Genomic DNA, 15,237 nt, shown 5'->3' on the forward strand with positions numbered 1-15,237 from the left:
TCAGCATGATGAGCGAATGCTTTAACCACTAGGCTACATAACCACCCATATCTGTGACATCAGGTGACCAATACAGGTGAGCATTTTGCATCGATTGCATGCAAAAAACCTGACTGCACTTGTCCCAAGTAGATGTTCTTAATATTAATTACAAAACATAACTCAACCCTGCTTTCTCCAGTTACACACATATTTTGAGATACTTTCCTAATTAAAAACCATTAGTGTTTGTTTACTGATCTACATCTATCAAATGAAAGTGAAGATTCAGGTTAGAATTCGTCTTCAGCAACCCATGCTTGTCATAAGAGGCGACTACCAGGATTGGGTGATCAGACTTGCTGACATGGTTGACAAGTGTCATCGGTTCGCAGTTGTACAATAATACAATGCTCATGTTGTTGATCACTGGATTGTCTGGTTCAGACTTGATTACTTACAGACCGCTGCCATACAGCTAGAACATTGCTGAGTGTGGCGCAAAACAACATTCAATCAAATATTGATGACTGCATTCTGATGTGATGTCACAAGCATTCTTCACATCGACTTCCATTGTTTCATGTGATGGATATTTATTTCATTAAAACACATTCTTGCATCATAAATAAACAACACAAACGACATATTTAATATGCTGATCTATAAAATGAATTTATTTACACATATTATCAAGGGTGTATATGATGAATGAACGTGCTATTCAATCTACATCTGAAAATACACTAGTGAGTGAAATGTTATGTACAAGATGTCAGGCAACAGGTCATGAACCATGCGTCACAGTGAGTAGTCATTACACGAGGCAACGATCACTTCGCAAAGAAATAAATTACAAATTTCTCTACATGTGGAAAACGTAACAAATGCATATGAAATACATCCAGAAAGTAAATGCATGAGTCCATTTCAAACAAACACTGACAAGAAGACCAGTGGCAACACAAACTGACAGCTTGTTTTCTCCGCCCGAGCAAATGGGTCGGCACTGAAACTAAAACTCATTTGATAAACCTCCCTTCATAGTCATGAACGAGTAGCACTAGTTATTGCAAGAGATGAGCATTTGTTGTCAATATCATCCAACTCCTCTGTAGTCATGCACCTTGAACAGCAGTGTTGTAATTATACCTCTCCTATTTCCTTCCTTGTTCATTTTCCCCATCTCATTATGATCAGATCAAGAGTTCTTGTTCAGGGGTTCAAAACTGTTTTTAAAAGCATTTTACCACAGGGCAAGAGACTTCAAGAAAGTAACTTGTTCTGACTAATTTTTCACTTGCCCTGAGTTAATGACACAATGTTTGATGCTAATGTTTACTGGACTATTTATCGAAGAGTGATAAATTTCAAAGAACGATAGCTCTAAATTACCATTATTGCGAAATGTAATAGCTACATTATGAACAGATATGGAAATGAAATGAAAGTTTATTTGCAGTTTAAAACCATAAGTGGATATGATCTAGTAGTCCACGGACAAGCACGATACTATTATTTGATTGCCCGAAATGAAAACTGACTTGTGCCGGGCGTTGGGCGATGGGACTTTAGAACCCCTGCTCGTTACTGCTAAACACAGACCTGAGGACATGCAGTTACTGGTCATGTTAGGACAGCCTTTCACTGGATGAACCAGAGTTATTTACCATATCAAGAAAGTAAACATTGGAACATGTCTACTGGGAACAGTTAACACAACAGATTCTGTCAAATTGATTGTTCTTTTCCTGCCTCAGGGAGATAAATATAGGAGGTTCCTTGAAATCTCTGCAAAGAAACATTCCAGAATATTTTTAGTTAAGTCTTCAAATGTTTCACTAACTATTACAATCTTAGTCTGGCATAGAAGTTAGCAGTTTATCAGCCATGTGACAGCTCAAAAGCTTGAGACAGCTGTTTTCTATTAGAAAAATTGACTTCCGTCATTTTACTGGTTGGTCAAAGTTCGCGAAATGTCATTCTAATATGACCAGTCCTGCGATGCCCTCATTTGTTAGCAGAACTAAAGTCTTAGTTAAATGACATTGCACTTTCCATCGGCCAGCATTGGCAACTCAGTAACAATAGTAACCAAACAAAGATATCCATAACACTTTACCTTCTGAATCACTGGGTAAATCAACAAGAAATCTGACGACAGCAATAGATATTTTGCCATTTCAGGAATAATGGAAGTACCAAAAGACAGGCTTGTATCAGCATGAAGATTTTAAATACAGTCAATACCCTGAACAACTTATGCAATTAGGGTAAAACAAACATTGCATAATCATTTTATGTAAACAAACATCTTTTAAATACCTGGTTTGATTGAGCAGTTTCTTAAGGTGGTTTACATTTACCACACAGTTTTCATTGACAACAAAGAATGTTATAAATAATATTTAATCAGCATTGCCTGGTATGAAATCGAGTTCCCGGAATATGGAAAACTGAAGTGACAGCTTAGTGTCTAATTGAAATGGACAAGTTTAAATATGATATGATTATGTAACAACATGAAAAGGCCACTAGTTCCAGCCTGGGAAAGCTAGTGATGCCTTATGACAGCTGTGAAATAAATGAGGTATGTACAATTTTACAACAATATACAACCCAGTCCCTCTTCATAGATCAGAGTGTGTGTGTGATACTGCCTTGCCCTGATGCGCTCGTACCACCTGCTCAGACGCACAACGTTATTCCTCTCTGCTGACACTTTCCAGTGTTAGGAGCGTGTCTTCCATGAGTATATGTCATTTGAGTTGTTAAAGTTCAAGGTTGTAACCAAAATGGTGGTTCACATACAAAGATCTTTGTAATACATCTTTGTATCCTAACAGAAACATCTGCAAAAAAGTTCATACTCAACACAATCATAAACTAGAGATTGTCACACTGAAAGTATGGCTTTATGTCGGAGAAACAGAAATGTCATGTTGTAGTATGCCAGGAATGACCTTTACATGTATCCATGTGGGGAACTGAACTCGGTCCTTAGGACTGACAAGATAAAGGTTCCGCTCCTTGTACCCCTGTGAGAATTCAGCCCCAGGCCTTCAGTTTCACAAGCAAAACCTTCACCCACTTTCCTATCCAATTACCTATTAGAGCTTGCCTTCTTTAAAAAATACCATTTCTAAAAAAAATAAGAAAGTCTTCTGTGTCTCTGATGGAAAGAGACCTAGACTGAACAAACAGAAGAATGAAAAAGAAAAAAAAAGATGTAAGAGGTCTCAAATATATATACTATTGTTTTGTTGTTGCACGAGAAGACCTACCATCATCCTTGTAGATTCTTTCTTCCTGACTCGATCACCTCCCCACAATCATAGCTGCCATAATGATCAAATGCATAATACTGATACCAGTACTTCAACAGTTTGCAGGTGACGAGGAGTAATAGTATGGGTAAGAAATTCCTGATGAAGCATTCCTGTTTCAGGGTACTCCTTGCCCTTTCATCAGGTGGACATGAAGTGACAAGAAAAGCCCTAAAATGTGTGTGTTTGTGTGTGTGTGTGCATGTGTGTGCGTGCATGTGTGTGTGTGATAAAAAAGTTATTATCACTAGCCAAAGTCTTTGTTTACATTTATCTTATAAGTCACAAATGTATTCTAAGAGAAAATGTATTGTCTGCTCCTAACTAAAGCAGTTTTCTGATCAAAGCCATCTGTGGGAGGGATACTTCTGACTTTCAGCAGGAATATATTTTCAGGACTTCAGCAATCAGACAAAGTTTGTCTGAGGAGTAGGTTTATTTCAGACAATACTCACACACATATCTTCATGTCTACAAATCCTGACATCATAATTTCAAAGAAATTAAACAAGCACTTAAGGCAGTACCACCAATCTCTCACCATCAGAATATATTGACTATTTAGCATGAATTAAGTGGACCACACTAACTCATGATTCAATGGGTGCTGACACTCCATATCCTGTTAGAATCGCTCTCTCATTGACTTCAAACGTTGCACAAAGAATGTTTCTAGGACTTCAGCACACTGGTAGAATGGTGAATCACTTGGGTTGTAGAAACGACAGTTGTCAAAGATCTTGGTCACGTCTTTAACAAAGTCGCTGAGTTTCTGGTATAATCGAGCATTGAGGCGTTTTTCCACTGTAGACAGATCTGAAGGTAAAGAATGTGATGTAGTCATATCAGTCATGTGAGAACTGAAACATTTTCAAAATATATAACAAATTTTGTGATCGTTCCATACCTACAAATGAAGTAATTGTATAATCAATCTCGACACAAGTTACGTTACATACCAACAAAACAAAATTTACCAAGAAGTTCACTACAAAAGCTCACTATAGTTCAAAGTGAAACATTATCCATTTATTAATGACTGGAAGCTAATTCAAAACCCTATGGGGGGAGTCAGAAGTGACATAACACTTCATGCATTGACACTAACAATGCCAAGGCTTCCACAAGTTCGAAATACTTCGGCATCTGTATCTACAGGGTTTGTACTTTGGAAAACCTAGACTAAAACCTGAATAAATGCCAGAAGTTCTCATCTCAAATTACCCGTTTATTACACAGATACACAGCATGATGTATTTTCAAAATGCCCCGACTTGCCACATAGATGTAAACCAAGGACAGAGGTCTATATTGTTCCAGGCTTCACTAGGTATCCTTTGACAAGCTGTGATGTGGTACCTACCCATTGGGTCTTTGACAACCAGGTAGTAATCGGGTACATCTTTCGGGTCCACTGGTTCTAGGAAAGGCCAGGCCATCTTATGTGACTGAAGAAAGACAATTTATAAATAGAGAATACTGTAAATATTTTTCCATGCCATGCTACTCCACTACAAAATGTAACATTATACTGCTCACAAAAAGTAGGGGATAATGAAAATTGATATTAATCTCATCTTACATGGCAGGTCTCTCAATTACTGAAAATCAGAATGTTTTCAAATGTGTATCTCTCAAACAAAACGCTTTCTCAGTTAACATCTGTTGTACACAGCCTAACCTCTGTCTGTCTCTTGTGTATGTTGTAAGGTGAATTTGTAATTATCGAGAGAGGGCTTTTCTAAGTTGGATAACTTGTGCCCAATCCTTTTCTTAATGAATAAAATATGTTTAAAACAAATCAATGAAAAGTAAAGACAAATAAAATCAAATAAATGTTTAATGGGGTGGTAACCCAAATGTCACAGTCCACTTAATAGCGGGTAGGCCCACCATTAGCAGCCAGGTAGCTTGACACCGACGTCTCATATTCCTAATGAGTCGACCAAAGTCAGGTTAGGGAATCCTCTGTCATTCCTCTTGAAGTGTCCCTCCCAGTTGCACCAAGTCTTGACATGGGGGATGACGCCCCTGAGTCGTCATCCGAGCATATCCCACACATGCTCAATGGTGGGGAGAGGTCTGGGGACATTGCTGGCCAAGGAAGAGTTTGGATTTGGTATTGCTGAAGATAATCAAGGACAACGCAAGCACGGTGAGCCCTGGTGTTACCATCCTGGAACACAAAACCTTGAACATGGCGACGTGCAAACGGCAGGACGTGTGGCGTGATGTTGTCACGGTAGTAGAGCCCAGTGACTCTCCCTTGGCAAATGTGCAGATCGGTCCTACCAGTCATCATGATCCCATCCCACACCATCACAGATCCCCTACCATGTCAATCGTGTGCAATCATGCCACCTGGTTGTTGGCGTTCCCCTGGCAACGCCAGACCCAATATGACCGTCACTGAAGTCCAATGTGAACCTTGACCCGTCGCTAAACATAACGTGGGACCACCGGCCATTGGTCCACCTCTGATGACCTTGACACCACTCTCTCTGGACCTGCCTGTGTCCATCTGTTAGGGGTAAGGGAATGTAAGGTTGCTGTGATCGGAGGTGGGAGGCGACGGTTACATATTGTCAGTGTCGAATTGCGATTCCCGGTGGCCTGCCTGTGTACTTGCTGCAGCTGTGTCGCATTTTGTCGATGATAGCGAAGGGCTCAGGTGATGATCGTCGGTCATCACTCTGGTGGTACATTTGGGATGCCCACTTCGTGGTGGGACGGCTACTCGACCAGTTGCTTGGTAATGTGCCCACAGCCAGCTGATGACAGACTGTGAAACTCCAAACTGTACTGCTGTGTAGGCTTGTGTTCTTCCGGTCTGGAGCATCCCTATGCCTCTCAATCATTGGTCTTCTTGAAGTCTTCGCATTGTGCATATTAGTCAAAAGATCAGTCAAAAGGTAGGACGTGGTTGGAGAACAGCATTTATAGCCATTATTGCACATGAGGCATGTGCATTTTGCCAAATGCACGAGTGAAACATGGTGTGATTTTTTAAGACCCACCCTTGGTACGTTTGGGTGCAACGTTCTTAACCCCAGAACACACCGAGATCAAAGTGCATCATGAGAGGGTTGCCCAGAGATTGTTCTCAAACATGTCTAAAGTAATCAGAGGAGTATGCATTCCTATGGTGTAATCACTGATTTTAACTTCAATATCCCCTACTTTTTGTGTGCAGTATTCATCAACTACATCACATGGCAATGACCTTACCTGTAGACTACGAAGGAGTCGCCGCAGGTTTTCATATTCCTTATCTGTAAGACATTTCTGTGCAATGGGCGTGGCCTGTTCCTTGTTGATGCAGTTGGGACAGATGTAGGTGTCCATGCGGTCTGCCTCCAGCCGCGATACATTAACACAGTGGCCATGGAACCAGTCCTGACATCGGTCACATCCGATATAGAACCTGGAGTATATGGAATGATAGTTAATATCACGTCAATCTATTTGTCAAAATGAACTGCAGTCTTTAAGAAGGACCCTGCAGCATCTAGTCTTGACCAGCAGCTTCTTAAGTCTTTGGTTCCTGATGTCAGTCCTGCGAATTTACAAAACACTGCATAGGCTTACAACAGTGTAGGACTGATCAGTGACATGGGCTGTTTGAGGTTTACACACATTTGGACTTGTCACTTTTTAAGTATGTTCATACCCAGCAGGTAATTAGTCCCAAAACCCTGACAGATGCCCCATAATAGTACATCATGTGACAAACTTGACTATCAAAAGTTTTCAGAGTGACTGGTTGGCATATAACATGAAAAATTAGTACTGTACTTTATGGAGTTTCATGGAGAACTATCTCAGTTCAAGTGACGATTAGCATAAGTGTACTTACTGTGACTCATCATAGGGTGTTCGACACACACAGTACAGTTCCTCTGACGTGTTCTCCTGCTGCTTGCGACAGTCTTCACAGATGTACGAGTCGATTGAGCTAGCCTGGTTCTCTGTGATGCCTACACATGCTCCATGGAACCAGTTGGAACACAGGTCACATCCGATGTAGAACCTGCACAAATACACGAGCATTAGAACTACGGTGGGTCCACAAAAACTGAATATCGTGTTGCCCTATAAAAGGCAAAATATGTCTCCTCTAATACATGCATTAGTCAGACCTATGACATGACAGATTCAATCCATGAGGACAGCTAGATTGGATTCAATCCTAATTAACTGAGTGAGTGAGTTATGTGGGCGAATTTAGTTTTACACCAGACTCAGCAATATTCAAGCCATGTGGGGTGGTCTGTAATAAATCTGAGTCTGGATCAGACAATCTGGTGATCAACAGCATCAGCATCGATCTATGCAAATGAGAACCAGGGATATGTGTCAATAAAGTCAGCAAGTCTGACTGATCCCATTAGTTGCCTTTTAAGATGAGCATGGCTTACTGAAGATTAATTTTAACCTGGACCTTCACTGATCCCTAATTATGGGAAGTGCACACTCATGCACATATACGAAGACACCCGTATCCCTCTTGATTTGTTTTTTTTTAAACTCATTCAATGAAGACAGTGTAGGGATATTCAAGCTGCATTTTGTACTCAGTATTCACCGGGTCATTCACTAACACTAAAGAAATAAAAGAATCCCAAAGAAGCAAGATTTCAAGTTTTTGATATTTATATCGACATCCATTCCTTATGACAGACCATCAAAGTAAATTCAATGTATATGGACAAAAGACAACTAGTCAGTCATTGGAAACATGACTAAACAATCGTAATGTAAATCTGACAATAATAACGTAAATAACTGACAACAGCAATGATATCGCATACTTACTTTGAGTCATCATATGGAGTTTTACAAATACAATAGAGTTTCTCCTTAGGATTGAAGGCACGCCCTCCACCAGTTGATATGATCTTTTGCTTGCGTTTCTTCGCTGCTGCTGTTTCGGGGGGAGCCTGTGGGGGAAGGGTCTCTAGTTTCTTCTTTCCCCCCACCACGCTGGTACCTGCGGGAAGTGGGCGTACTGGTGGTGCCGGTTTGGTTGGAGATTTGGTCTGCTTCTTTAGCTTGTCGGCTACCTCCATCTTTACACATAAAAAGAGGAAATACTTTCATGAAGACTGGGAGAACAGGAACACGTGTCGTACTGAAATTTGTTCAAAGCCAACAGAAACACCTGCGAAGGGATATATAAACTCAAGCAACTGAAAATATTGTGGCACATACAGTTATATCATCCTGATACCATAGCTAAAAGTGAGAAGCAAAGTAATACTTTTGTTATGAACCTGTGAGTAGTTTCAACAGATACATGTTTATTACCTCTCTTCTTTATCTGCACACCCTATACATGCCAGCACACACACACACACAGACACACATTTGATGTATTAACACAGACAGAGTAGCCACACATGATGATGGTATACAATGAAACAGACTGCTACGTCCTGACTGAGATGTGGTCTTATTGGCAACACTCAACAGCACCTCATCTTTACAATGGAAAAGATTTCAGATGAGTTCTGAAGCACCTCTGCTAGTTTATGAAATAAGCCAAAAATCCAGTCAGACATCAGGGCTGGTAAGTTCAAAATGTTACCAGTCCCAAAAGGATTCAACCAGACCTGATCTAGTGAACTTATCCAAATCAGTGGAACATCTAATTTTTGTTTTTACCAAACCATCAGGCTGGCTAGCTGTAAATTTAGACCATCAGTCATGCAGGCCTTATTTCATAAAACGTCTATGCCCTCTCAAGGAGGAAATTTTTGTATGAGAGGAATTATTCATAGACTTCATTGCAATAAATCTTGAAAGAATGGTTGCTAAAGATACGGCATAAATGCACTGAACCTATACTCACAAGTATATCTTGCTGCAGGTTTTTCTCCATCAGGGTCCGCTTGCGCAGGATCTCTTTCTTGAGTGCCTCCTTGTGTTTGAAGAGCGCCCCCTGGAGTTTGGTTGCCATGACACGCTTCTGCTTCTCCTCCACGGATTCCTGTTTCCGCTGCCGTTTCTGCTCCTGTTTCTCTTCCCTCTCGATCTTGTCCAGGAGTGTCTTCAGCACCTGGTTACATACTGACAGCCTGCAATAAAGAATACAACACATATAATCACATTGGTGTCTTTGAATTTTAGAAAATAACCCCCTAAAACACCTACATATTTTCTTCAAAAGTGCAAACTTGGAGTTCAGCCAAATATGTTTTCAACATGTACCAAAAAGCATTACAAAAATGGCTACGAATTGCAAAGTATCAAGGTACAATCCATTGACAACTCAACCTACCATACAGTTTATTTTCTTTCCTCTGATCTTGAATTTTTCAAAACAAGGTTCCAATAGCATTCTCTAGGGCTATTTTAAGTATACAATTAACAGAACCAATTTATCTTGCAAATGAAAATAATTAGCAGTCAAACTGCAACAAAACAACATAAAGGCCAAAAAAAACTTGTCTTTGACTCACCTCATTTGGTCATCCTTCTGTTCCTGAGTGAGAGTCCTCTGTTTGGCTCGGGCCGTCTCTGTGGCCTGGGCCTGCTGGATCTGCTGTTGCTTGGTGACCAGCTGTTGCTGGAACTGAGACTGGAGTTGCCGCTCCTGGGACTGTAGTGTGCTGACCCCCACTGCTGGCTGGGTGGTCACTTTGACCGCCGCTGTGCCACCTTGCTGTTGCTGCTGGATCTGTCTCTGCATGGCCAGCAACTTGGCCTGGATCTCTGGCGTCTGATTCTGCATCAGGGCCTGGCGCACAACTGCAATGAGAGAATGGTCTGTAGGGTTTTGTTATGTTTTGTTTGTTTGGCTGCACTGAGTACTATGACACCAACCGGAACCTGACAATCCAGAGATCGATATCATCAGCAGCAATCTGCAATGCTGGAATATGCCGACAAGTAATGAATAATTCACAGTCTGACCACCTGGAGCTTCTTTCATGAAGCAACCTTTACTAAGGTTAATCCAACTCCCATTCTTTAACATTGCACTGAGGTTACCTTAGTGACTTAGGATCACCTTGGTGCTTTGTGAAAGGAGGCACTGATCTAAAATATCACCTCTTCCATGCAGCATGTATTGAACACATTCTTACAGAATATTCTTATGGACTATGGGGGTCTACAAATCGGTTGAATACCTTCAAACTGAGGGAAATATCCAAATATGAATCGCTTGAGTTTCTGAGTTGTAATTTGTACAGTATACATTTATTACTTACAGATATATTTTGATTTACGATTCAATGAACCCAGCATGAAATAACTGTTTACACCTATGGTCCATTTCTTTGGAGACTTGTATGTAAAATACTGTGGTGTTCCTCACCTTGCTGTACCACCTGAGGAGTGATGGCGTACTTCTGTGCAGCTGAAGCAGCAGCGGTTGGTGTTGGAGTTGCTGCTGCAGCTGCTGCTGATGTAGGAGAAGTAACGATAGTCAGTGGTCGTGGTGTTACAGCCACTGTAGCTGACTGAGCTGGCAGTTGTGTCCGTACAGTTATCTGCGAGGTCAGAGGTCGTGGGACTGTTTTGGCAGTGACAGGTGATGTGATGATTGTTGGTTGATTCGTCGACTGAATGGCTATACTGGGAGCAATGACAGTTGCCGCTGTTGTCACAACCGAGGGGTTAGAGGTGGAGGCTACAGCCACTGGCGTCATTGTTGGCAGTGTTGATGTCATCAGCGGCTTGATGATTTGAGTTGTAGTGTTGGGCATCACAGCTTGAGCCGACACAACTGGAGTGCCTGCCACCTTTGCAACTGATGTAATGATGGTGGGCTTAGCTGGTGATGTGGAGGCTAAAATACTCCCTCCTACTGTTCTTGTGGGCATTGAGAGAGTAGTGACTTGAGATGCAACTCCCGACAGAGCTGCTGCTGCTGACACTACCCCTGTGCTGGATATTGCACCTGCACTGGTGCCCGTCAACTGGGCTGGAACCATTACCCTGGTGGCAGCCACACCACTGACTGCTGAGGTTCCTGGTACTGACGCAGCACTGACCACGATGGTCTGAGGTCGTATTGCAACAGTTGGTCTGGCCTGGACCTGGGTGACAGTTGGTGTGGCGGAGCTAGTAGCGGAGCTAGCAGCAACAGCGGTGATGGGTTGGGCTGTGGCAGCTGTTGGTAAAGTAATGAGTTGGAGGCGGCCGTCAGGGAGACGGATGATCTGTTGACCTGGGAGAATAATCATTTTGTGATGAATGGAGATAATAATCCAAAAGTGAAATAAAATATTCTCTTTATTTTTAATGAAAATATCTAAATAATAAAAATTACCAAGAACGGTTACGATAGTCTTGTTGAAATTAGGTGGGATCGTCAAATTGTGAAAGACATCTTCGATGTCAATATATAAAGGTTGGGAATACCATGTGCTACATGTGGAGCAAAGATTCAGTCACAAAGAACTATACTTAAAGTAGCAAAGTAGAAACTACCTGGAAGGAGTCCTCGGACCTGCAGCTGCCCGGATGGCCCCTGGATGATCTGGACGTTTTGGACCTGTCCTGGCAAGCCCTGGGCCACTACCTGGGGACGTATCTGGACTGCTCCTGGGAGACGCACAGCAGCTGAAGGGAAAAGACATGTGGCATACAATTAACTATGGAATATTCAAAGTTTTTGAATCGGATCCTTATTAACTAGGCGCTGATAATCTGTAGTTTGGATCCTCATAGCAAATAACTGACAGTAATCATCAAACTTCCATCACAATAACTGTTGTCGTTTGTTGAGCTTCTTCTGTTGGACACTGAATGTCATCAGCAATATTCCAGCTATATGAAGACAGACCGTATTAAATCAGCAATTTGATAATCAATACTAAGAGTAGTGATAGTTGCAAAAAACATGAACTTGACTTTTCTTGAATGGGAAAAAAGATGATGGTTGTGTTAACCCATTTACCTAAGAAACACACAAACACACAATCTTTGTAAATTAACAAAAGGAGGCGGAGAGAGTGATAAGAGCATGGTAGTGTGCAGGTCACGTGGGACAATGTGGCAGGAAAAGGTAGGCAACCCAACGGACGAGTGATTTTACATCTGCTTCAAGGAACAAAGGAATTAAAATTTCCACGTAGCGTTCGTAGGGAAAGGGAGAAAATCAGGATAAGGGAACTCATGACATCATAGACACCAGTGATATCAGAGACACCTAATTTTACTTAAGATAGACAAAATATACAAAGATGACTGATAAAAGCACAGTTTCACGGGACATGTTCAACCCCTACTTTTAGGTGTCTGCACTTGTCCTGGTGCGATGAGACGTGCTGCTGGAGCAGTGGTTGTGGCAGTGGTTGCCATGGTTACTCCCGGTTTTGGAGCAAGGGCTACTGTTGATGTGGGTCGGAGAGTAATGGTTGTCCCTGGTAGCTGAACCTTCACCCCAGGGCGTACAGGGGATGCTGTGTCTGCAGGAAACACCAAACCATTACTTTCCAAGCCAACACTGCCATAAGTGTAACATCGAAGTACTTGTTAGATCTACTACAACCATCATGACACTGAGCTCACAAAACACACATTTTTTGAACACAAGAAATATATTTCTACTTTTCAGAGAGGGTAGGAATTTGTCACCCTATATCCTCAGCCTAAACCATGCAACATTAATCATAGTTTCAACAATTTTGTACATGTCCAAAACCAAAACAAATCAGTTGACAACTTATACTTTAGTCACTATTCCAAAGTCATAGGTCAAGGGCATAGTAAAATTCTGATAGGTTTAGTAAGATTCAATTCAACTCAAAGGACTCCTATGACCAAGCTTAGGTCAGTTGACTCAAAGGACTCCCTATAGCCAAGTTTCGGCAAGGAGACTCAAAGGACTCCCTATAACCAAGTTCTGGCCAGTTGACTCAAAGGACACCCTATAGCCAAGTTTCGGCAAGGAGAATCAAAGGACTCCCTGTAACCAAGTTCTGGCCAGTTGACTCAAAGGACACCCTATAGCCAAGTTTCGGCAAGGAGAATCAAAGAACTCCCTATAACCAAGTTCTGGCCAGTTGACTCAAAGGACTCCCTAAAACTAAGATAAAGCCAGAAGACTCAAAAGGCTCCCTATGACCAAGTTCAGGCAAAAAGACTCAAAGGACTCCCTATAACCAAGTTCAGACCAGAAAACTCAAAGCACTCCCTATAACCAAATTCAGGCCAGATGACACAAAGGGCTGCCAACTTCCAAGTTCAGGCAAGATGACTCAAAGGGTTTCCAATAACCAAGTTCAGGCCAAGTTCTGGGAAGAAGACACAAAGGACTCCATATAACAAAGCTGAGGCCATAAAACTCAAAGGGCTCCCTATAACCAAGTTCAGGCCAGAAGACTCTAGAGGTGTCTAGTTCTCAGCACACACTAATCAAGTTGTACACAACTATATTAACCAAAGGCAACAACAAAACCATGAACATCTTATCTGACTAAGGACAAGTGGCTGTATCTAACACTGAACTAATATCATGATTATTTGATAAATACAATAACTGAATGGATTATAGCATATTCTCTTACTGAGAGCACTGGATGCAATAATTGTCTTGGGCTGCATCTGGACTTGTTTGATGATTGTTGGCGTGGTGATAGTGCTCAAGCCTCCCGTGTTTGTCGTCAGAGTGATAGTTTTGATGGGTGTAGATGATGTGGATGTGGAGCTGATGCTGCTACTTGCTGCTGTTGTTGTTGTTGACGTGGAAACTGTGATGACACCAGTCTTGCCCTGTGCTTCCTGTAAGCGTTTCTGCTGCAGAGCGAGCCTCTGCTGTTTAAGCTGCTGCTCCATTTGGGCTTTTATTTGAGCAGCATTCTGCGTAGTTGTTGTTGCTGTAGATGTTGTTGTGGTTGTCACAATAATGGTTTTCTCATGTGATGCTGCCCTCTGTTTTTCCAGTCTGAAAAACACAATCCAGTTTTCACACTATTTATCTAATACTCTTCCCTAGACTTGGTGTGTTTATAAACAGCTTATGCAAGGGTGGCTTTCATAAGATGTGCATTAGGGGATTCAAACACATTCTGAAACAGCCCCATGAAGGTCTGGATTAGAAATGATCTTCAGTAACCTATGCTTGTTGTAAGAGGCGACGAACAGCATTGGCTGATCAGGGTTGGTTGGGACATCATCGGATCAATGCGCTCACTGTTGATCACTGGATTCTCAGGTCCAGACTCAGTTATTTACAGACATCAGAAATATTGCTGAATGTGGCGTAAAACTTAACTCACTCTGAAATAAGCCAGGTGTTTGATGGCAACCTCTTAAAAATTTCAATCTGGACCAAGCAATCTGGTGATTGGTATTGTAAGCAATGATCTATGTTGCTTGGATACAAAGCCACCAAGCATCACTATTATTCCAATGTCGGATCTTACAAACTGACACTGATTGCTGGGGTTGTATTCTAACCTACAATAAGAGCTGAACCCAAAGTCTCTTACAACAAGCTTCAAGTACCGATTTAATTTTCTGGTTCAGAAATATCACTTGGGCCTTGGGCAATCCTGGTTAGAACTGATCTTGAGCTTCTCATACTTGTTGTAAAGAGGAAACTAAAGGGATCGGATGGTCAGGCTCACTGACTTGACTGACATTTCATCATATCCCAATTGCACAGACCAATGCTCATACTGTTGAACACTGGACTGCCAGTCAAAGTTTGCTCACTTTTCACCAAACTGTTTGATTTCCCATAAGTCCAAGTCCTCCTCTGGGACCCAAGTCTCTGTCACGCTTGGCTCAGTCTGTTTCGGAGATTCTGGTCTCTTCCTTTCTCTCAATCCACTTCGTTGAGGTGTGTACTTTTCTGTAAAAACAGCAAAAAAAATGTTTGCTATTAATTTTGTATTTGCATGGTTTTTAATTTGTTTTTTTTTTATGTTCAGAAACTGTTCTCTGCTGATCACACTTCCACAATTCCCAGCCAATT

At 41.6% G+C, this 15,237-nt stretch overlaps 1 protein-coding gene across 1 annotated transcript in view; it reads right to left on the minus strand.

The window, feature by feature from the left end:
• Nucleotides 1-628: 628 nt before the first annotated feature.
• The window catches only part of LOC137284872 (nucleosome-remodeling factor subunit BPTF-like), a 29,971-nt gene continuing 15,362 nt past the window's right edge, over nucleotides 629-15,237 (minus strand). Inside the window, exons 11-22 of the mRNA XM_067816896.1 lie at nucleotides 14,976-15,114; nucleotides 13,826-14,202; nucleotides 12,545-12,724; nucleotides 11,745-11,876; nucleotides 10,627-11,481; nucleotides 9,767-10,055; nucleotides 9,157-9,382; nucleotides 8,121-8,374; nucleotides 7,162-7,335; nucleotides 6,534-6,729; nucleotides 4,669-4,753; nucleotides 629-4,121 (exon numbers count right to left, since the gene is read on the minus strand). Of these exons, the coding sequence (XP_067672997.1) occupies nucleotides 3,931-4,121; nucleotides 4,669-4,753; nucleotides 6,534-6,729; nucleotides 7,162-7,335; nucleotides 8,121-8,374; nucleotides 9,157-9,382; nucleotides 9,767-10,055; nucleotides 10,627-11,481; nucleotides 11,745-11,876; nucleotides 12,545-12,724; nucleotides 13,826-14,202; nucleotides 14,976-15,114 (3,098 nt within the window). The 3' untranslated portion in view covers nucleotides 629-3,930. The remainder of the gene's footprint in view (nucleotides 4,122-4,668; nucleotides 4,754-6,533; nucleotides 6,730-7,161; nucleotides 7,336-8,120; nucleotides 8,375-9,156; nucleotides 9,383-9,766; nucleotides 10,056-10,626; nucleotides 11,482-11,744; nucleotides 11,877-12,544; nucleotides 12,725-13,825; nucleotides 14,203-14,975; nucleotides 15,115-15,237) is intronic.

Source organism: Haliotis asinina, chromosome 5 (genome assembly GCF_037392515.1).
Source record: "Haliotis asinina isolate JCU_RB_2024 chromosome 5, JCU_Hal_asi_v2, whole genome shotgun sequence".
Classification (NCBI taxonomy): domain Eukaryota; kingdom Metazoa; phylum Mollusca; class Gastropoda; order Lepetellida; family Haliotidae; genus Haliotis; species Haliotis asinina.